Here is a 23,245-nt window from a genome sequence, read left to right on the forward strand (position 1 = left end):
AATTCCTGCACCATTTGCAGCTTTTAGGGAAATCTGAACACCACTGGTGGTTGCCATTCTTTGCATCTGTCTATTCCAGTACCTGCCATTCTCTCATTTAATCTCTTTTTCTCCTTCACCTCTAGGCCTGTGAACTTTGACTTTGTTGCTCGCCGGGGCCACTTGGTCAAGGTTCTCGTCACGCCTCATGTCCAGAATGGCTGGAAGTTGGCATGCACCCTGTTCCGTGGGTCCTACTACTTCTTGGAAATTGAAGATAATGAAGACTTCTCTGATGACGTAGATCGCATCAACTACATCGGGCACAAGTTTGAACAGTACATGACCTCAGGTACCAGAGCGGGCCTTCAAGTGGAGCCCGGAGGAGGGTTGGCCCATAGGTTGGTCTTCTGATAGGATGACATCTCTAAAAAGCTGGTAGGGTTTAGATAGACCCATCTATTTGAGTATTTTTCTATGATGACTAAAATGTAATGCTATTTGCTCTACACATAAAAGCAACCCCGGGCTATATTCGCTTTCCAGGTGCCCGTAGACACGGCTGCTCTTGATGCCCCTGCCTGCTAGTCTCCCTTGGCCCCCTGGAGGTTCATGATCTTTATTTTTAACCCTAGCCTTGGAATGTGGAAAGCATTATAATTATTGTAAACAGCCTCTACCCTTACAAATACAGCCTGAGCAGATGTATTTGGATATGACCCAAGAGGGACCAAATGCCTTAGTATGGTGGATGATGCCGGCTCCGCTCTGAAGATTCTATATAGTGTGGGACGGTGTAGTGAGGGTGTTCAGCAGAGTAGGCCACTGTTCTGCTGGTCCTGCAGGGTAGTGCCCAAGATGAGGCAGACCTGGGTAATATGAATCCAAGAGCGGTGGGCTCAGCTGGTCTCATTACTCAACCCTCATAGCATAGCTGATAAGGTAGCCCCTGCAGGAGGGTCACTGTGCTACTTAGTGTACATGTTGTAGGTCTGAGGTTTTTACGGAGAGTACCATTAAATTGTTCCCACACAGGCATCTCAATGTCTTTGTTATTAAATCAAACATACTTCCAATGCTAGAACAGGTACTAGTAAAGAAGAAGGGGCTTCTGGTCGGTAGGATATGCCTACACTGGGTTTCTTCTCACCTCCTTTCTTTTGAGTGAAGGGTCACTAACCTCTTGTAGAGAAAGAGGACCACATGCAGGGTTTTTAATTTCCATGGGTGGGGGATGTTCAGAGAGGAGACAGGCATTGTCCCCCTCCAACTTACCTTCACCCACGTAGCCTCCTATGCACCCCGAATCTGATATAATTTATCAAGGTCGCCCTTGACCTCTAAAGTTGGATCCATATGCCGAACTTTGATGAACCATTTGAAGGGAAGTACATAGACAGGACGAAGATGTCCAAAGCACCTATCAATACTGGTCGTGGTTCACAACCGACTTCTAGAGGCACAGTACAACATTTCTGCTACACCAACATGTCAATAAAATCCTATTTACAAAGGATAAGGTGCATACAATGAAAGTACTATCCTTCAAGCTTCAAACTTGTTTCCTTTGCATTGCCTTTCAGATAGTCCAGACCAAGCCCCAAACCCCTCACAAGTTCTGGATGTCAACGAATCATTTTACTCCATGGTGAAGGCATCTGTCAAGAACCACTCCCTGCTCCTGAGTACCGAGGTGGACTGCGAGGACCCCTTAGTCCATCACCTGAAGGCTCCCGCCTGTTACGTGGAACTGAAAACCCGCCCAATGCGAGGAGACCCCGGGGACATTTCAAGGTCAGATTACTATTTACAGCGTGTTGATTAAGGGCTGCACCCCAGTCTAATACTCACTAATATGTATGTCGTCCACCCAAGGCCGGGGACAGCAAAGTTACAGAATATTGCTCAAACCATAAGTGGTTTGGGGATCTCTTCTGTGACAATCTTCTGAATTAATGCTTGGTGTTTGAGGGTTCTGAGGGGTGCCAGGAACACATCCCCTTGGTGATCTTGAAGGGCAATCTCATGATTTCGGGTAGTATCAATGTCTGTTTGTTTTGATGATCCTGTGGTAGAATGAGCTAATTATAGGGCTCTCGGGATGGTGCTAGTGTCTCTCCCCTTGGTGATCTGTGGTGAAATGGTCTCATTGGGGTTTCCAAGTGGTGCTAAGCTATTTTTCCTTTGGTGATCATATAGTAGAATGCTCTTTTTCATTGGGTGGTGGATACGTCTCTCTCTCTCTTCCTCTTCCTCCTCCTCCTCCTCCTCCTCCTCCCCCCTTCTTTGGCAGTCCTCTTGTAGGACGCTCTCATTATGATGGCTTCTGGGTGATGTTAGGTTCTCTCGCTCATGTTTGGTGAGCTTGTGGCAGCATTCTTTCATTATAGAGGCTTCTGGATGGTGTTAGGTTCTCTCTTTCTGTTCTTTTGTGAGCGTGTGGTTGTGTGCTTGTTTTATGGTGACTCCTGGGTGGTGGTCGGTTCTGTCACTCGTTTTGGTGGGCTTGTGGGAGTAGGCTTCCATTGCAGAGGTTTCTGGGTGGTTTTTTGGTATTTTCTTTCTGTTCTTTTGGGGGCTTGTGGTAATATTCTTCTATGACAGTTGCTTCTGGGTGGTGGTAGTTACTCTTTCTCTTCTTTTGTGGGCTTGTTTCAGTATGGTTCCATGCTTCTGGGTGGTGTTTGGTTCTCTCACTCTTGTTTGGTGGGCTTGTGGTAGTATGCTTCTGTTATGGTGGCTTCAGAATCTCACCTCTTTGGTAATGCAATGGTGGAACGCTCTTTTTATGGAGATTTCCTGGTTGTGTTAGAGTAAATCTTCGTGGTCATATTGCTGAAGAATTCCCTCCTTGAGGTGGTTCTGTGTTGTGCTTGATGGTCTCTGTTTTGGTAATCCTTCTGAAGACTGGCGTTTTCCCAGCCGTGGTACCCGCCAATAACTACCCCACACACAGAGCTTAGTAATACACGTCTTTATTCATCTGCATGTAGCTGCAAACTCAACATTCTAAAGCAGCCTTTACTGCAATACACTCTATTTATTACGTCATAGCTCTACAGAGATCATCAGGAGTGAAAAAGGTTCTTTCCTAGTTAATTCGCAAGACACTCCCAGGCACATGCATCAAAGCTTTTTGCGATTGCAAACAGTGCGAATCCCAAAAATCGTCTGTTTGCAATCGCAAAATTAGCTTTTGCGATGCATGAAACAACTTGCCACTCGCAATTTCATTTGCGATTTCTATATTGCAATTGCATTCAAGGAATCGCAAATTTTGATTCCTTGAATGCAATGCAAGATGCCTTTTAAAATGCATTCGGTGGAGTTTGCGCTACATGAAACTGCAAAACAAAATTCATCTCCCCCTCCCCCTCTGCACTTTTCTACCCTCATCCCTTTTGACGCTTCCTCCAGCTGCAAGTTTCGCCAATTTCACCGCTTGTTTGTTATTTTGCAGTTTTAGATAGTGTGAAGTGGACCCAGCGGCTTTGGGGCACTTTGTATGAGCACCCGTTACATTAAACAAGACCAGATTCACGGGGAGCTTAAATGATTTGCCTAGAATCCCAGGTTATTGAGCTGAAGCCGGGACTCCAACTAGGTTTCCCAGCTGTGACCTTATTGCCACATTCTCTCATCATCTTCATCACTGGTTCTTCACACTCTCCATGGACATGTCGCACTCATCTCCTCAAGTTGTCTTTTCAGAGAGGCCAAAGAATGCAAAGGGAAATCGCCAAGATGTGCACGCGTTGCATTGCAAGCAATGCAACGCGCGCACTTCTTAGCTGCAAAAAGCTCTGCCGATGGTATTAGGTCTCCTCCTATGCAGTGAATGCGCGCTTCGTAGGACGAGAACTAAAAAGGGGACTTGAGGAGTACCAGACCATATTAGATTTAGTGAGTATTACCACATCGTTTCCAAACAATACCAATGACCAGGCCTGCACTCTCTTTATCACTGCTCGCTTCATTGCAGCAATTAAAACTTGTACTTACACCACCAGCATTCCTGTGCGGCTTCACAAATTGTATATGCACAATCCGGTCAGTGTTCCCAAATGCCATTAATTTGTCAACGTCCAAAAACACGGAGTTTGTCACAGATCTCGGTTGCTGCTCAGATCTACGTGGCACCATTTACATTTAAGACAACATACAGCAGTACTATTGTCCCCTGTGTGCACCCGTCATTGTGTGGGGCTATCTCAAGACTGTTCCGTGAAAAGCACCTCATTGCTGGGTCCCAAAGCCCTCCCCAGCTCCTTACTTCATCAGAAGTCATGCCATGCTGGTGCACCTAAGTTCGTCCTCTCTCTGCCCGTTGGTACAAAGGTACTGTGGCAGGGGGTGGGGTGAGGGGAGGGGGGGGGGGGAGACTCAAATACTCCTCGGAGTGCATGGTGCTGCCGGAAGGATGTAGGCCAATTACCGACGGTACGGGGGGTGGCCATAATAATGACGGCATGCTCCTGCGGTGTGCTCAGCCCAAGGGTGCAGAGGGGAATGTAGTTGAGAAGCCCAGGGCGGACAGGAGTTTGAACCTCGCCTGGGGTTTGGAATGTTGTTAGACATCCATAACCCATGTGGAATATTTCTAAACCTAATAATAGAATGTGTGAAGTAATTGTCACAGTGTACTAGAGGTAGCAACTTTTATTACTGCCGCACTCAGATTTCTTTACAAAGCATTCTTTATATTTATGCTCCACTATAGGAAGGTCCAGTGAACTAACTTCTAACTCCAAGTAGGGATTTGTGCACTCCTATAGCACTGAAGTAGTGGTAAGGACTGATGTAATGTGTCTCAAGCCCACACGAATCATCACCAATGATTCCACCTGCCGCACGGCCCCCGTGTGCCTGGTCTCCAGCACTGCTTCCTGCTTGCTGCCGCCGCTGCCTCCAGGGACTCCGCTCTCAGGCCTTCCCCCTCGCCGCCACCTACCCTCTCCTTCCCGCCGTTTCCTGCCTTTCCCGACCCCCGCCGCTGCTCCCCCGCGGCCCCACCCCCTTCCTCATCCCCGATCCCCATTCGCCGCCCCGCTCCCCCCTCCCAGCTGCTCCTCCCTCCCAGTTGACCACATATAGCTGGGACCGCACGGCAGTGAGCTGTGACCCTTCCAGGTCGCTCCACCTGCCGCACGGCCCCCGTGTGCCTGGTCTCCACCGCTGCTTCCTGCTTGCTGCTGCCGCTGCCTCCAGGGACACCGCCCTCAGGCCTTCCCCCTCGCCGCCACCTCCGCTCTCCTTCCCGCCGTTTCTTGCCTTTCCGAACCCCCGCCGCTGCTCCACTGCGGCCCCGCCCCCTTCCTCATCCCCGATTCCCATTCGCCACCCCGCTCCCGCCTCCCAGCTGCTCCTCCCTCCCAGTTGACCACATATAGCTGGGACCGCACGGCAGTGAGCTGTGACCCTTCCAGGTCGCTCCACCTGCCGCACGGCCCCCGTGTGCTTGGTCTTCACCGCTGCTTCCTGCTTGATGCCGCCACTGCCTCCCAGCTGCTCCTCCCGCCCTCCATGTATGGCAGAGTCCGCGCGTACGTGCAGCGTCCACGCGCAGGGGGTGCGCCAATTGTGTGCCGAAGGCGCGCCAAAGGCAAGCCCGTCTGCGCCCGACCGCGCCTGGACCGTGCCCAGCGCCAGACCCTCTGGCCCCCGAAGATGCCAGCCCACCCGCCGGACTTACAACTACGCCACCCTCAACCCACTCAACACCGGCCTGATCCCCGGCTGCCACCGAGCCACCCCAGGACGCACCCACGGACCCTTCACCTGCCAATCCTGCAAGTTCTCCTGCATCCTGACCTGCACCGCAACTGCCGAGACGCGCACCGGCAGCAACCACCTGAAATGCATCCTGCTCAACACCCGCTCCGTCCACAGGCACGCCGTGGAACTCTGGAACCTCCTCGACACCACATCTCCAGACGTCGCCTTCCTCACGGAAACCTGGATAAACGCCTCCTCAGCACCCGACATCGCCATCGCCATCCCGGATGGATACAAGATTACCCGGAGAGACCGCGTCAACCAGACTGGAGGAGGCATCGCCATCGTCCACAAGAACACCATCCGCATCACGACCAACTCCGACGACACCCTCACAGCCGCCGAACACCTGCACTTCCAGATACACACCGACCCCAAGACCACCCTCAGAGGCACCCTCATCTACAGACCCCCGGGAACACGCGCACAATTCAGCGAAGACATCGCCGACTTCATCAGCCCGCACGCCCTCCCCTCCGCTGACTACATCCTCCTCGGGGACCTCAACTTCCACCTGGAGAACAACAACGACCGCAACACCACCACCCTGCTGGACAACCTCGTCAACCTCGGACTCAAGCAACTGGTGACCACCCCCACCCACTACGCCGGCCACACGCTTGACCCAGTCTTCTCCTCCAGCAAGGACATCTCCTTCAGCCACGCCTCCGGACTCCACTGGACAGACCACAGCTGCATCCACTTCAGCTTCAGCAAGACCACGCACCACTACCACCCGCAACAGGTCCCCCGCAGAATCTGGAACAGGATCACAGCCGACCAGCTCACCACATCCCTGAGCCAGAACCCTCCCGCCAGCTCAGCAAACCCCAACCAAGCTGCCAACAACCTCACAAAGGGGATCAGCAACTGCGCAGACGACCTCGCTCCACTGAAGACCCCCCTCCCGCCAGACCCGGCACCAAGAAATCATCCTGGTTCACCGACGAACTCAAGAGCTCCAAGAAGAACTACCGGGACCTCGAGAAAGTCTGGCGCAGAGAGCCAACTACAGACAACATGACCACCCTCAAGCTCGCTACTCGAAAACATCACCAGCTGATCCACACCACCAAGAAAACCGCATTCAAGGAACGACTAGACAACGCCTACAACAGCAAGGAACTCTTCAACATCGTCAAAGAGCTCTCCAACCCCAGCGCCGGAAACAACAACATCAGTCCCTCGCAAGACCTCTGCAACTCGCTTGCCATGTTCTTCCACAACAAGATCGCAGACATACACAACAGCTTCAGCACACAGCCAACGCACCTATACAACCGTACCAACGCCCCCCACCACCACCCTCCGCGCCTGGACCCCGGTCAACACTGAAGACACCATCCGCACGATGAACACCATCCACTCCGGATCTCCAACCGACCCCTGCCCCCACCACGTCTTCAACAAGGCCGACTCCGTCATCGCGCCCCATCTACGGGACATCATCAACGCCTCCTTCGACACCGCCACCTTCCCAGAGAGCTGGAAGCACGCCGAACTCAGCTCCCTACTGAAGAAACCATCAGGGGACCCCACCGGGTTTAAAAACTACTGCCCCATCTTGCTCCTTCCGTTTCCTGCCAAAGTCATCGAGAAGACCGTCAACAGACAGCTGGCCGCCTTCCTCGAGACAAATGGATCCCTCGACCACTCGCTGTCCGGCTTCCGGGCCAACCACAGCACTGAGACTGTCCTCATCGCAGCCACCGATGACATCTGAGCCCTGCTCAACAACGGGGAAACAGCGGCCCTCATCCTCCTGGACCTCTCCACGGCATTCGACACGGTCTGCCACCGCACCCTAGTGCAGCGTCTCAACAACATTGGAATCACTGGAGTGGATCATCTCCTTCCTCGCCGGAAGAACACAAAGAGTCCGCCTCCCCCCGTTCAGATCCGAGGCCACTGAAGTCATCTGCGGCGTACCACAAGGATCATCACTCAGCCCCACGCTGTTCAACATCTACATGAGCCCCCTTGCGGCCATCGCACACCAACACAACCTCAAAATCATCTCCTACGCCGATGACACCCAGCTGATCCTCTCCCTCACCAACGATCCCGCCACTGCCAGAACCAACCTACAAGAAAGGAATGAAAGACGTAGCCGAGTGGACGATGAACAGCTGCCTGAACCTGAACTCAGATAAGACGGAAGTCCTCATCCTGGGATCATCGCCCTCCGCCTGGGACAACTCCTGGTGGCCCCCTGCCCTGGGCAGCGCACCCAAACCTACAGACCACGCACGCAACCTGGGCTTCATCCTGGACTCCCCCCTCTCCATGACCAGACAAGTCAACGCCGTCGCCTCGTCGTGCTTCAATATCCTACGCATGCTACGTAAGATCTTCCGGTGGATCCCCAGTGATACCAGGAAGATGGTCCCCCAGGCCCTTGTCACCAGCCGACTGGACTACGGCAACTCCCTGTACGCCGGAACCACAGCCAAACTACACAAAAGACTTCAGCGCATTCAGAACGCCTCAGCACGCCTCATCCTGGACATTCCCCGACACAGCCACATCTCTGAACACCTGAGAAACCTGCACTGGCTCCCCGTCAGCAAGAGAATCACGTTCCAACTCCTCACCCACGCACACAAAGCTCTCCACAACAAAGGCCCAAGATACCTCAACGACTGTCTGACCTTCTACACTCCCACCCGCCAGCTACGATCGACCAGCCACACCCTCGTCGCCGTCCCCCGCATCCGAAGAGCCACAACGGGAGGAAGATCCTTCTCATACCTGGCTGCCAAGACGTGGAACTCCCTCCCCATTCACCTCCGCCTGACCCAAGACCACCTCTCCTTCAGGAAGCAACTCAAGACCTGGCTGTTCGAGCAGTAGCGGACCCCGTCCCCCAAGCGCCTTGAGACCCTCCGGGTGAGTAGCGCGCTATACAAATGCTTTGATTGACTGATTGATTGTATCTGCTTATTTGTAGTGGGGACCAGAAAAAGGTGATTATATGGTTCTACAAGGTGGCATAATCCACTGTACCCTGGATGTGTAAGCCTGAAAAGGGGGGTGAAGAGGGATTCCTACGCATGTGATATAATTATAATGTACAGGGAAGGCAGAGGGAGAGTTAAAAACTATATATTTCTCTTCTCTCATCATGGGTTACATCTCTGATCACTTGGCCTACAATGGCGGAAATTGAAGGCCAAGTGATCAAAGATGGAACCTAGGATGAGAGGAGAGAAACATATAGGGCCCGATTCACAGAATGAATTTAAGACTCAATCCTAAACTTACTACTATTTTGGTATTCACAGAATGCACTTACTACTTTTGGCATTCACAGAATGAACTTACTACTTTTGGTATTCACAGAAGTTAGGATTTTGTCTTAAGTCTGTCTTAAGTCTGTCTTAAGTTTGTCTTAAGAAAAACATTTTAAAAAAATCCTAACTTCTGTGAATACCAAAAGTAGTAAGTGCATTCTGTGAATACCAAAATAGTAGTAAGTTTAGGATTGAGTCTTAAGTTCATTCTGTGAATCGGGCCCATAGGTTTTAACTCTCCCTCATCCTTCCCTGTACATTATAATTAATGTACACGGAAGGCAGCCAACTTCTTTTGTGTTTGTTGTATAAAACTTGGGGACAATTGGTTTGCCCTAGTCTTGTCCTGACTCTCTCTTTCATGGTTTAGGGTAAATGCTGTCCTCAGGACCCTCTTTGCGGTATGAAAAAGTAATCAGCAGGGTTCAGAGCTTTTCCTGGATGAAGCACAGTGTTATCATTTTACTCTTGCAGTTCTAGTCCCCAAAGTTCAATGCGAGGAGGCATCTTGAGGCATCTTAGCCTGGGATTATCAAATATTGTTAGTAAAATGTGATGATCCGTCACCACGTAAAAAGCTTTCCGTACAGGAATACATGGAAGGTGTTCAAAGGCCCATACCACAGCTAATCTTTCTTTCTCAGGTTGTGAGTAAGCACGTTCTGTTTCGGACAAACATCTACTACATACGCCACAACAAGCCTTCGGGAGGCCGCTGTGCAAGGATAGCACCTAACCCAACTGTGCAAGCGTCAACGACAACATCTTTATGAAGTTTCAGATTGCAATACGCCATTCCAGTAGCATGCTCAATGGCTTGTTTGATTTTCTTTCAACTGTTTTCACATTCATGTGACCACTGAAATGAAACATACTTTTTTTTTGCAACTCTCTCAATGGAGCACTTACAGTGGCAAAGTCTTGTAGATATCTAGAACAGTAGCTGGTCAGGCCAAAAATTGAACGCACTATGGAAACATCTTGTGGAGGATCAGCATTTGACAATGCTTGTGCTTTAGCAGGATCTGGTGTCATACCCCCATCAGAAAAGATAAGGCAAAGAATTTTAGCTTTATCTTATAGAACTCACATTTGTCTTTATTCAAAGTCAAACCTGCTTCAGGAAGTAAACGGCATACAGGTATAAGAGCTTTATTATGTTCTTTTTGGGTAGAACCGAACACCAATATGTCATGTCTGTAATTGAATGCATTCATGACAGGCTGTATGATATTTATTTATTTAAACTTATAATGCGCACAGCTACCCGCAGTGGGTTTCCCGGTGCCCAGGGACAGACTAAAGAAGAAGAACTAAACATGCTGATTTTACTGATAAGTAGCTTCTAATCACTGCTGAAAAAGCCAAGTTTTGAGTCCCTTGCGGAAACGAAAAAGATTGGTTTCCGTCTTCAGGGTCACAGGAAGAGCCTTCCAGAATTTAGGACCCAGATGGGAAAAAGAGCGGCCTCCCATTTTTGCTAGTCTAAATCTGGGAACGGAAAAATCACCATTCCCTGAGGATCGCAGATTTCGACTTGGCTTATAGACCTGAACTAGGCACTGAAGATATTTGGGGGCTGAGCCTTGTTTGATTTTAAAAGTGTGACAAAGGGCTTTGAATTTAATTCGGCTCGGGATTTTGAGCCAGTGAAGGTCACGAAGTGCAAGGGAGGCGGATGCTCTCCTAGGGACATTGCGAAGGAGCCGGGCAGCCGCTTTCTGAACAACCTGGAGTTTCTTTATAGTTGTCAGATCGGCTCCAAGATAGAGGACGTTGCCATAATCCAGGCGTGAAACCACCAATGCCTGGACTACGGTTCTTTGTGTGGAAGGAGGAAACATTCACAAGATTTTTTGAAGCCATCCTAAGGTGGCAAAACAGATAGAGGCCACCATCACAGCCTGCTGTCTCAGTGTGAGTTTATCAACAATGAGGAACCCGAGATTGCGTACTACAGTGGCGGGCTGATGGGGTAGATCCCATATCCTTGGGCCAATGGTGGGGGCCCCAAAGATCCTTACCCTTGCCCAGTATCACAACCTCGGTCTTGTCACCATTTAATATCAGGAAATTGCTCTTTATCCAATCGGCGACTCGGGTCAGACCTACTTTCAAAGCAGAGGTTTCATTGCACTCCTTGTTAGAAAGAGAAAAGATAATTTGTGTGTCGTCTGCGTAGGAGTATAAAGTGAGACCGGCTTCCTCCACAATAGTGGCCAGGGGTCTCACATAAATATTAAATAGTAAAGGACTAAGTATAGACCCCTGGGGAACGCCGTACGCCGATGGACAAATTATAGAGGAGGCAGAGGCAGACAAGACCGGAAAAGTACGGCCACTTAAAAAAGAGGCTATCCAGGCTAGAGCAGCGCCCTCCACTCCCAGGGACCGAAGAGTCGCAAGAAGGATGGAATGAGACACAGTGTCGAACGCCGCGCTTAAATCAAGAAGAATGAGAGCCTATGTTTCTCCGCGATCGACACTGTGTCGCAGACTCTCGGTAACTCCTAGGAGTGTGGTTTCGGTGGAATGATGTGCTCTAAAGCCTGACTGGGACGGATGTAAAAATCCCGAGCTCTCAACAAGATGGGATAATTGCGTCTTAATATGTCTTTCCAGGATCTTTGAAAGAACGGGAATCAATGAGATTGGCCTGAAGTTAGATAAGTTGGCAATATCAGCTCCAGCCTTTTTCAGTAAAGGAACAATCATAGCATGCTTCCACTCCTGTGGGACATGTGACTCAGATAGTGAGGAATTGCGAAGTTGCATTAGCACGTGGCATGAACCAAGATCGAGTTGTTTTAAAATTTTGTCCGGTACCGGGTCGCGCTGGGAGCCAGAACTGATGCAATTCAGACAGGAAAAAAAGGAAGCATCGTCAAAAGATGACCAATCTGTAAGTTTGGCCATCAGAGAAGGCAGATAATCTGGGGTCAATACTGGCTTTGGCAGCAACCCATCATCAGGTTTAGATGGATTCAATGAGTCGTAGATACGTTCCACTTTTGCTATAAAAAATTCTGCAATTGAATTGCATTGAGCCTCGTCTAGGGCAGGGGGAGCCGGTACCAAGTCCGCTCCTGTTAGTTTTTTCACAACAGAGAAAAGAGTACGCGGACAATTTTGGGCATTCGTGACCGTATTAGCAACATAGGCGGCTCTGGCCATTTTGCATTGGTTATGGTAGTCTCTGAGGACTTCCTTGTAGGCCACTTTATGGGAAGCAGAGGAAGAACGTCTCCATTTCCTTTCAAAGGTCTTACAGTTGGATCTCATGCGCTTTAAATCGTCAGAAGACCAGGGTGTGGGAGGTCGATGAAATGAGGAGTTCTTAAGTGTCAAGGGGATGAACTCATCAACAGCAGTGCTCAACCATTTGGATACTGCGATGTTCAACAAGGATAAAGACGTATCAACGTTCGGTAGGGTATCCGTCAAATGCATATTGAAATCAGTTATGTCGAGCTTGCTCCACCGACGTATGTACTCATTCTTACTGCTATTATCATCAGTCATGATTTTAGTCCGGGACAAGGCGAAATATACGGCATAGTGGTCCGACCATTCCAGGGGACGGGCAGAGGGTGAACATTCGAATGGGAGGTTAGAGAGAACAGGGTCCAATAAATGCCCTGCAGAAACACTGCATTGAGCATCATCCAAATGAAGGTTCAGGTCGCCGAGGATGGTGAAATTGGCAGCCTTCAAAGATAGAGGAGCAATGGTGTCTGCGAAGGACGTCGTCCAAGCATTGGAATTCCCAGGAGAGCGATAAATCAGAAGACCTGACAGGGTAAACTGGGGGCTAATAGCTAACTTGAAATGTCCAGCTTCGCATCCGAGCAGAGGGAAGGCATCAAAAGTACATGTATAATTAGATTTAAAAATTATCGCAATATCACCTCCTTTACCAATATCTCTATCCTTTCTAACCATTACATAGTCGTCGGGACTAGCCATGGCAATATCTGGCCCGAGCTCTCGTGTAGCCAGGTTTCCATACATCAAACGACGTCGTGAAACAGTGCTGCAGTGGATAACACACAAAAACCTAGTTTATATTGAAACAGACCAGCATGTGTAGAAAGTGTTGTAATGTACCTGCAATCTTCTTCGAGTTCCAACTGATGATAACCTTAATTTAAATTAAGGCAAGACCTTTGCACCATTTAGTTGCATTGTCATGTAAGTGATGTGTGGACCTGGCTGTCATTCTCATTCCATTGCCTAGTTTGCCCGACACATTTCAATGCAAATGCATGGTGCTCCTTCACTGTCCTTTTTGGACAATCCACAATGGTAGAAACCCATGGCATTGGAGCCGTAGAACGCTCAATGATATCATGCTTAGGTAAGAATTCAAGTTCTGCAAAGAAGTTGTAAAGCAATTTGCCTATGTCTCTGAGCAACAGGAAATACTTCCTTATTAATATGCAAGTTTACTTTCATTGTTATGCAAACCATGAAACAATGAAGGGAACTATTTCATGGTGAGCATTCATGGTGTAGTTCGCGGAAATCAGTCCCATATCAGCAGCTATGCTGAAGCTGAGTAGACAGGCTCTTCACAATGTCACTTGAAGCACATTGATGGTTTCTTGCACCTTCGTTTTCTTGTATTCCATCATCACTACAAATGAACCTTGAATTTTTAAGGATGTTGATGCAGCCCAGGTATACACTTTGGTTTTCAACTGCATATGTTGTGGTAAGGGATGCAATTCATTATGTTTCTCTTAAGGCATAATGTTTATCAATGCACCACTGTTGATGATGAAAGGTATCAAAAATCATTTACTGTCAGTGTAATTTTCTGAAACTGTTTGAATGACTTTGGTGCTTTGGCATGTCCTTTGTTCTTTGACTGACATTTTGCTTCACATGCGGCCAGTATATGTTAATGCTTTTCTGAAGTAAACATCGACATGGCACAACTATCTTCTTTTATTTCATTTGATACTGATATGGATGAACTGTTTGATGGTGATTTAGATGACAATCGACCTCGTTCAGAGTTAATTTATAGTACCTGACACCTTCACACGGTTCGGACGGTGCGGGTCGAATGTTGTTTCTGGATTGTTCCGGCAGCCGCTGTGTCTTCACACGGCGACGCACTCATTTTTTCATTTGCTTTGCACACAGTTGCAGTCTCCTTCCCACAGCGCTTACATGTCCATACAATGGCGGGACATTTGCCATCATGTGAAAATAAAAATCCACATCTAAAACATACCTTCTTTTTACACGTAGACATCACCTTGTGTCCTTTAGTCTTTTGCTTTGACTTTCTTTTCACACTCATTACTGATTCAATCTGGGCACTTCCGGCCTCCAAGACAGCAGCTTATCGATCGGCACACTTTTCAGCCTCAGCAGCCATGAACACTCATTCCAGACTCAAAGTTTCTCTCAGCATTCGCCATCTGAATGCATCGGAAAAGCATCCATCAATGACCCGGAGACTTATGGAGTCGTCATCATTAAATTCATTAAACCTACAGTGATTGAGTGTGTCAAGTCTCTCTACAAATTCATAGATGTTTTTACCAACTTTCTGTCAATCTTGACTAAAAATATATTGTTCATAGTCCACATTTGGCATCGGATTCAACTTGAGATTCAAGGTTTCTTTAGTCTGACGGTATGCGATTTCCTCGTCAGTTCTTTACGACTACCTATACTTCATCACCAGCAAGAATTCTGAGACATTTGATAATCTTTTTGTTGTAAGTCTCCTCAAGTACATCAATTATATTTCCAAAAGTCTCTATCCATGTAGTCCACCGGTCACCAATATATAGCTTTTTGGCAGTATTGAATGATGATGATGATGATGGTGGTGGTCTCAACAAATCTGCAGTGTTGTAGACCAGTGCCGAACTTAATGATGAGGGACGTGATGCTCTTTCGGCCAATGCTTCTGGCTCATTCTCTCTTGAACCCTGTGACATACTGGCCTCTGGCTCATCCTCAATTATAACTGGAAACGAGATTTATTTATTATTTCTTGGTCTCTATCTCAGAACAACAACGTGGCACTATTCCAGACTCCTCACTGACTTTCACTTTTCAAAGACCTGTGGATTTGTTCTGAGCCCCACTCGGCGGTTTTGATGGCTCACCTCTACAGGTATGGAAAGTTCCATAAGCACAACCACGGGCACTTCTCCTTGTGCTGCTGTGTCCAGGGCTGTGGTATGAAGGCTCTCTTTAATTACTCCTGGTAAGCAGACAACTGTTCCTTGCATCTAGTTTGCTTTTCTTCTGACGTCTCTGTGTACTTGCTTACACCTGGTTGATCTCTGCCTTACAGCACTTGCAAACACAGTGTTATCTTACCTTTGACTGTCACTTTGTACTTTTTGACACCGGGTTGATCTCTGCTTTTCAGCACTTATATTCACAGCCTGTTCACTCTGTACGATGTATAGCTCTATGTTGGTTAGATAGTGCAGTACCTTTATGTATGGCCTAACCAAAATGTTCTCGGCCATCGATGTGTAGATTTTCTGTAAATGATTTTGTTTTCAACTGCTTCACAGCAGCTGGGACTGTATTTTGACTCCACATTCATTGAAAATTGATTCCGTACTTCAACACCAGCACACCAGACCCTAGTATATGTGTGCCCAGGGCTTGTAAATCAAATGCTGCTGGTGGGCTTGCAGCACTGGTTGTGCCACCCACAGAAGCAGCTTGTAAAATATGGCTCAGGCCTGCTATTGCAGAGCCTGTGTGCAGTCTGAGACTGCCATGTCAACTTGGCAAGTACACACACTTGCCAGTCCCTAAACCTTCCCTTTTCTACATGTTAGTCACTCCTAAGGTAGGCCCAAGGTACACCAAGTTCAAGTTCAAGTTCAGGCATTTGTATAGCCCACTACTCACCCAGAGGGTCTCAAGGCACTTGAGGGAGAGTGGGTGCATTACTTATCGAATAGCCAGGTTTTTAGTTGCTTTCTGAAGGAGAGGTGGTTCTGTGTAAGTCGCAGGTGAGTGGGGAGAGAATTCCAGGTTTTGGCCGCTAAGTAGGAGAAGGATCTTCCTCCAATGGTGGATCTAAGGATGCGCGGAATTGCGGCGAGGGCTTGATTGGATGATCGCAGTTGGCGGGTGGGTGTGTAGAAGGACAGTCGTGTGTTGAGGCATTCGGGTCCTAGGTCGTACAGGGCCTTGTGTGCGTGGGTGAGGAGATGGAACGTTATTCTCTTGTTGACGGGGAGCCAGTGGAGATCCTTCAGGTGACCGGAGATGTGAGCATGACGGGGAATGTCCAGTATGAGTCTGGCTGAGGCGTTTTGGATGCGTTGGAGTTTTTTCTGTAGTTTGGCTGTGGTCCCGGCGTAAAGGGTATTTCCATAATCCAGTCGGCTGGTGACCAGTGCGTGGGTGACTGTCTTTCTTGTTTCGGTGGGGATCCAGCGGAAGACTTTTTTGAGCATGCGTAGGATGTTGAAGCATGAAGATGAGACGGCGTTGGCTTGTCTGGTCATCGAGAGGGAGGAGTCTAGGATGAAGCCCAGGTTACGTGCGTGATCTGTAGGTATGGGTGCTGTACCACATTTTACTATGCGTGATTAATTAAAACCATTCCATACAGTACATTAACAATAAAATTGAGGAATTTTTGCACTAAAAAAGTTTAAAAGTTACAAAGTTTGAAATGCATTTGTTTTATAAATAAAAAGACAGAAAGTTGTCTCAAAGGTAATAGCACCACTGGCACATATTTACTAGTCTGTTAGAAGTCAAATGTATAAAAACTTTCTATTTAAACCAATAAAGAGGTCCTATACAGCATTTAGAGCCCTCTAAGTGGATCTCAACTGTTGACAGTAGATTTTTTCAGTCTCAATGCTGTTAGGTCAAAAGATTTTGTAAGGCGACAGTTTAGCTGTACTAAAATTGGATTAAAGCACCGCCTGCCTACAGGACCTTACTCCGTGCTGGTTAAACAATGGTTTTAACAGAGTTTTCCGTATGTCCTTTAGCTTCTTGCATATACATACGATATGGATCAGAGTCATTGTCACTAGCACACAGACGGCAAGGCTGGTCTCCCTCCCTTCTTTCCCAGGGTGGAAAAAACTGATTGATTGAACAAACTCCCAAGTGAAGTCTTAGGAATTTTAACTTAGTCACAAGCTTAGTGCCGACCTTGAGATAGGGTTGAGGTTTGAGAACATCATAATTATTGAGCACAACCCATCCATGAGCTCGTTTGGATACCGCTTTCTGGTTCTTTATAGCTGATATGAGTCTTGTTGGCCTTGTTACTTATTTTTTTTAAACTGAGTCGCCCATTGAGGTGTTCCAAGCGTCTATCAGACCTAGGGTCTTCAACGATTCCTGAAGGTACACAATAGCTGGCAGTTTTCCAGTGCGGGACAGCTCAAGCCAGAGCTTTTAGAAAGGTTCAACATTAGGTCTGGCAGCAGTTTCTTCAGGGGTTTTAGTGCCAAGCAGGTCCTAACTCCCTTCCTTCGTAAGGTTTCCAGCTGTAGCTTAAAAGAGTTATTTTGATCTAAAAGCACGCCCAGATATTTATAGTTTGTTACTTGGTCTAGGTGTTTGCCGGCCAGGTGGTACCAGCTAGGATTTGCCTTCTTGTGATGGTTTATACCCATTACTTTTAATTTTTTCAAGTTTATTTTTGAAGCATTCCAGTGCGAGAATTTGTAGCTGGCATCTAAAAGGTGCTGGAGTCCTATTGTTGTTCTGCTGATCACATGTTAGTCACCCCTAAGATAGGCCCAAGGTACCCCCATGGACAGGGTGCATTGTATGTGAAAGGTAGGACATGCCCTGGTGTGTGGCATGTCCTGATAGTGAATTACAGCCAATTTCGTTTTTCACTATTGCAAGGCTACCTGCTCCCATAGGCCAGAATGGGTAGTTTAATTATAACATCTTAGAATCCTAACTGACCCAGGGAACAAGGTAGAAATTCGAGTTTAGTATGCCTGAACTCCGAATGTTAAAATACCTCTTTTAGTGAAGGTGGTTTTACATTCTGTGTTTGAAATACCACTTTTAAAAAGTAGGTATTTTCTTGCCTAAACATCCAGTATGCCTCTGCTAGATTTGTGTATTCCAAGTCTGGCTTGTGAGTGACAGGGGGCTGGAGAGAGCCTTGGCTACAGAAGTCTGATGGGTCAGGGCTGGGCTGAACAGGACCTGCATTGAATAGAGAGTGGGGGGTGGAGATTTCCTTTCACTGCCCTGAGCCCTCATAGAATAGAGAGTAGGGGGAGGAGATTTCCTTTCTGCTGCCTGGGCCAGGTTTGCTTTCAACAATTCTGTCTCCACCTCCTGCCATTAAGCTGCACAGAACTGGTTTTGGCTGGGCACAGGCACCCTCTGCCTTCAGATGACAAAGGATTTACTGGTTGAATATTGGGGCCCAGACCCCAGAACTTTAGATCACTTCTGGGAATAAAGACGAACCTTTGCCAAGGAGAAGAACCAAGGAAGCTGTAGGAGGAGACTGCCCCTGTGCTGTTTTGCTATTTCTGGGTTTGGCCTCCAGTGGTTACTTTATTGCCAAGGAAAGACGAAAAGGACTTGTGTGAACTTTTCATAATCTTGAAGTGTGCTTCCTCCTGCCTGAAGTCTCAGGGATACAAGACTTCACCACCAGCTCCCCTGAATTCCATTGGTGGGGATTCTGCCTATAGATAGGTCCCTACTTTTGTTTGGGCCGGGTCTGGTGGCTCAGTGGACTAATGTATACACTGCAGGGGCCTGGTTTTCGACCTCATGGACACAGGTTCAAATCCTGGCGGGTCCACTCAGCCTTTCATCCATGTGAGGTCGATAAAATGAGTACCATTGAGTTGGGTAACAATAAACGTCTGTAATTCAGCGCCAAAAGACCTTTGGGTGAACGTGCGCTTTGCAAATACACATGCTATGTTATGTGTTGGGCCCTCTGAGAAGACTGTGTGTCGCTGGGAGCTGGAAGCGCTACACACTGAGGAGAAGCGTGTTGCAGCTGCAGCATTGCCGTTGCACCACCGAAGAAGCATGCCGCCACCTCAGCTGTTCGCCATCGCATCACTGACGAAGCACGTCGCATCATCGGAGAAGCGTGTAGCCGCCGCAGAGGTTGCCGTCGCATCACCGGAGAAGTGTGTCGCAGGGCCTGTCTCGGCTCAGAAGTTACTGAGTTCACTGCACAACCGTCGAAAGTGCATGAATGGCATCCAACATTGTTGTATCTCATCAAAGGCGCCATTTTGTCGCACCGGATCGTCGCATCGCATCGAGGCGCCATCTTGTCACATCGTCACCGGGCCGCAGTAAGAAACGACGCATCAACTCCCCACACCATAAGGAAGCAAGCCTCAAATGCCCTCTGCAGCAGTAAGGAACCAACGCATCCACTCCCTGAGTGTAAGGAACGGCGCATCAACTTCCCTGCGACCTTTTTGCTTGTTTTGCGTGATGCATCTAAGGTACTTTGAGAGTAAAGTGTTGCATTTACCATCTACATTGAACTAAGCTATTTCTACCATTTTAATGTCTTTTTTTGATTACAGCATTGTAGATTTTTTTCGTTTGGTCTTGTGTTAAGTCTAGTAAAGATTACTTATTTTTGTAACTGGTGTGGTGTCCATTTGTAGTGTTTTCACTGTTTTACTGTATGTGTTCACAAATGCTTTACACACTGCCTCTGAGATAAGCCATCTGCTCGTGCCAAGCTACCATGGGGATGAGCAGCGGTTATTTTAGAAGTGTAGCCCCTTACACTGACTAGACGCAAGGGTTCTTTGGTCAAAGGTACCTACCTCTGCCAACTAGAAGCCCCCAATTCTAACAGTCTGGTGAACTATTTATATTGCAAAGTCTTTAATAAATACATTTTTTAAACAGAACTTTTCAGAAAGAACGTCAAATAGTAGGTATCCATAGGTATCTACTGCTACCAATACTTTGCTCTTTGGTGCTGGCTTTGCTTCCCTTGGACGGGTTGGACATTGTCTAAGTAGAGAAGCCATTTAGGTGACAGCAGCAAATTAGAATTCGGTGTATTAACTTGCATTACATGGATTCTGTGACTTTCTCAATCAGTGGAGACATTTAATGTTGAGTGGCCCAGCTCGCAAACCCACAGTCTAGAGAGTAAGTCAATCAGAATTATGAAACAAATAAAACAGACAAGATTCCATTTTGGACAAAGCCTACGCACTTTTTAAAATATATAAAGCCACTTAGAGATTGTCTGTGGCTCTCCGGTAAGTCAAGAAAATAAGTCCTCCTTAACATTTAGAGAACATTTGCATAATTTCGTGGAAAGTAACAGAGTTGAAAAAAACGCGCACAGCATGTAAATCTGTGGGAAGGCATTGGGCGTTAAAACTATAGTGACAGGTGTGTAACTTTTGTGTCTGTAATTTGAGAACCCTCCGCAGCCTCATAGCGTGTCTTGAGGGCCAAGCATGCAATGGCTTTTTAACCCTGTTTTAAGTATGTGTCTCATCAGTTTATTGTGTTGGTGCATTTGTGGTAGAGCAGGCCACAGTGCATGAGTGGATGTTCTGGGGTTAATGCTATACTTTTTCCCTTTTGCTGGCCTCACACCTACCTGTTGCCACCCTTCATCTCATTGCAGTATTAAAAGGCTACATTATTGGGCGCAGTCCTTCCTCGGAGGGGTACCACGGATCATCGTGGGCTTCAAGAGCGACGAGAGCACCGTGGTCAACTGCAGGACGTTTGACGTCACAGCACAAGGCCTGACTCAGGTTGGTAAACCAGGGTGGGGAGAGGATACAGTGGGCCGCATCGGGTCCTGGAGTAAGCTGCGATCAGAAAATTGCTAACCAGGTGTTCTGTATGTACTGTAGCACTATTTTTTAGGTCTTGCCTAGCGTTGCAGCGCGAATGTGCTGCCATCGCTTTGCGAGGCATGCAGTATACACTATAGTGTGGAAGCTACGCCCACTCTACGGCCCATCTTCTTCATTGGCTTAGGTTCTAAATGCTGCCCTCCGATTGCTTTTAAGCATGTTAGTCACTCCCCATAACAGCAATGTCAGTCATTTGTGTCCTTCCATGGCTACTGGCCCCTTCACAGCACAGACTACTTTCTACCTGTGACTCCTCCCGCAATCCAATGCCTTCTCACCACCTCTGCCTCGTTGCCCGCACGCATTCCTATTTGCATTGCAATAGGTCTTGCCTAAATGCGAGTCCTATTGCATTACCAATGCTTGTTTACCACTGGACATGCCTTTTGGCCCTCTACAAATTGGTGTGCGTATCACCGCTACAGGCGGGAACACACGCCTGGATGACACGCCTTATGCATTACATGCCCAGAAAGATGATGTTCACGAAGTTTCTTGCCGGAACTACCCAATGAAATGGCAAGTGACAGAAGCTGTAGCTTCCTAGGAAAGGCTCGTTGTGAGTTGAGATACAGAATGGGAGCAGAGGAAGTACAGAAAAGGCAGGCCGGGAGTAGTTGCCATGCACTTTGAGTCCCGGAGGACTAAGGAAGGAAGTATGAGCTGTGAAACTGTCAGTGTCAATGTAACACAGGGCTGAAACAGAGGAGGGTACACAAACTATTGCATAGAAATAATATAAATCGAGCGTCTGACCTTCTAGCAAAAACATTTACTAATCTAAATGACAACATTGCAGAGTTTACATGCACCAGCAGAAGGCAGCATAATCCACGCAGTTTACATTTTTAGGATAAACAGATAGAAATGTCATTCTCTGGCAGACTTCAACAAATAATAATTTCCTTAAGTTGTGCTGTTGTTTGATAGGGAATCTATGTGCTTTGTGAACGAATCTGATCGTCTGGTACACGGCAGTAGAAAACATGCTGTATCCACCGTTGTTTGTTAAGTTTGAATTTCAAATGCAACGTCAAACCGGCAAAAATTCAAAAATAAACATTTTAACAGGTAACTGTAACTTCCCAGGTGCTCAGAACTGTGCTTGATGTCATTGGAATGTGTTTGCCTGGTGATAAATGATAAAGACCCCTGTAACCCATCACCCTTCTCCAAATACATCCTCCCCCACCTTATTTTGACCCGCACAACTAGTCCCTCTTTCCATCATCCCCATACTATAGGGGCCTCGCCCCACCAGTAGACGCCCAATTATTCCTGAAGTCTACTAACATCAGAGACATACACCCCTGTTGCTGGAAAATGATCCAATCTTGGATGTTACTAAACCCCCTGGTTGGGAGACACCAGAAGAATAAAAGACTTACTCTTAACGACAATACATGTACAATCCCCTATATATACTTACCTTGATGACATAATGATAATCAAAATTCAGAACACCACATCACCGTGGGTAAAACATATATATATATATATATATATTGTTAGAACACTTCCTAAACCAAAGGTGGTCATAAAGTTGGTGGACAAGGACCTGGAATCACGAACTACCTTAATCACAACCTGAGATTGAAAATGTATTACATGTGTTTAAAGTAACCTTGGTAAACTGAATTATTCAAAGGTATTTTCATTCGAACTCCACGCTAAATTGGGGTCACCCTGAGGAATAAGGAAACGGTTACTCACCCTACACAATTGGACTCCACCCTCCCTCCTCATAACTTCACTGGAAACTCTTCTATCAATGCTGTGAAGTGTCCAAAAGGAGACAGACAGTGCTTTATAAAAACCCACAAATAAATTAATATATAGCTCTTACACGAGAAGAAAGCCAAACAATCCGAACCACCACACACAAGGGTCACATTCTTGGCCAAGTTCTTGGTTTGATTTTTCTTCACTATCCATAATGTTTGTGGGTTGATGTTTCCACTTGTCAAATGATGAAAGATCCATAACTGTCCTTGCGGATTTCCATCCTTCTGTGATTTCAGGAGTCGGTGGAGCAGGTTGCGGGAAGTTACTAGGAGACACCATTTATCCTTGTTCTGCATTGTAGGATAAATTGAGATGGTTGGTTATTGGTCCATGCAAAATCCCTTTTTAATCGATTAAATACTTTCAACATGTCATAGTATGCGATGAAATAACATAATAGCTCATTCAATTGAATTCTGTCAGTGAATGTATCAAGACTGACATGCTTTTAATGATTATGCCAAAGGGAAACTATTTTATCCCATTTTGTGGGTTTACTCCTCAAGCGTGCGTTTTTTATGGTAAGAGTATTCATAAAAAGAACCGTGACCT

At 47.2% G+C, this 23,245-nt stretch overlaps 1 protein-coding gene across 1 annotated transcript in view; it reads left to right on the top strand.

Annotated features, from left to right (window-relative positions):
• The window catches only part of LOC147710045 (decapping and exoribonuclease protein-like), a 205,584-nt gene that overhangs the window by 133,899 nt on the left and 48,440 nt on the right, over window positions 1–23,245 (top strand). The window contains exons 2-4 of the mRNA XM_086919932.1: window positions 126–331; window positions 1,563–1,773; window positions 20,671–20,803. Of these exons, the coding sequence (XP_086776058.1) occupies window positions 126–331; window positions 1,563–1,773; window positions 20,671–20,803 (550 nt within the window). The remainder of the gene's footprint in view (window positions 1–125; window positions 332–1,562; window positions 1,774–20,670; window positions 20,804–23,245) is intronic.

This window comes from Lissotriton vulgaris, chromosome 5 (assembly GCF_964263255.1).
Source record: "Lissotriton vulgaris chromosome 5, aLisVul1.2, whole genome shotgun sequence".
NCBI lineage: Eukaryota > Metazoa > Chordata > Amphibia > Caudata > Salamandridae > Lissotriton > Lissotriton vulgaris.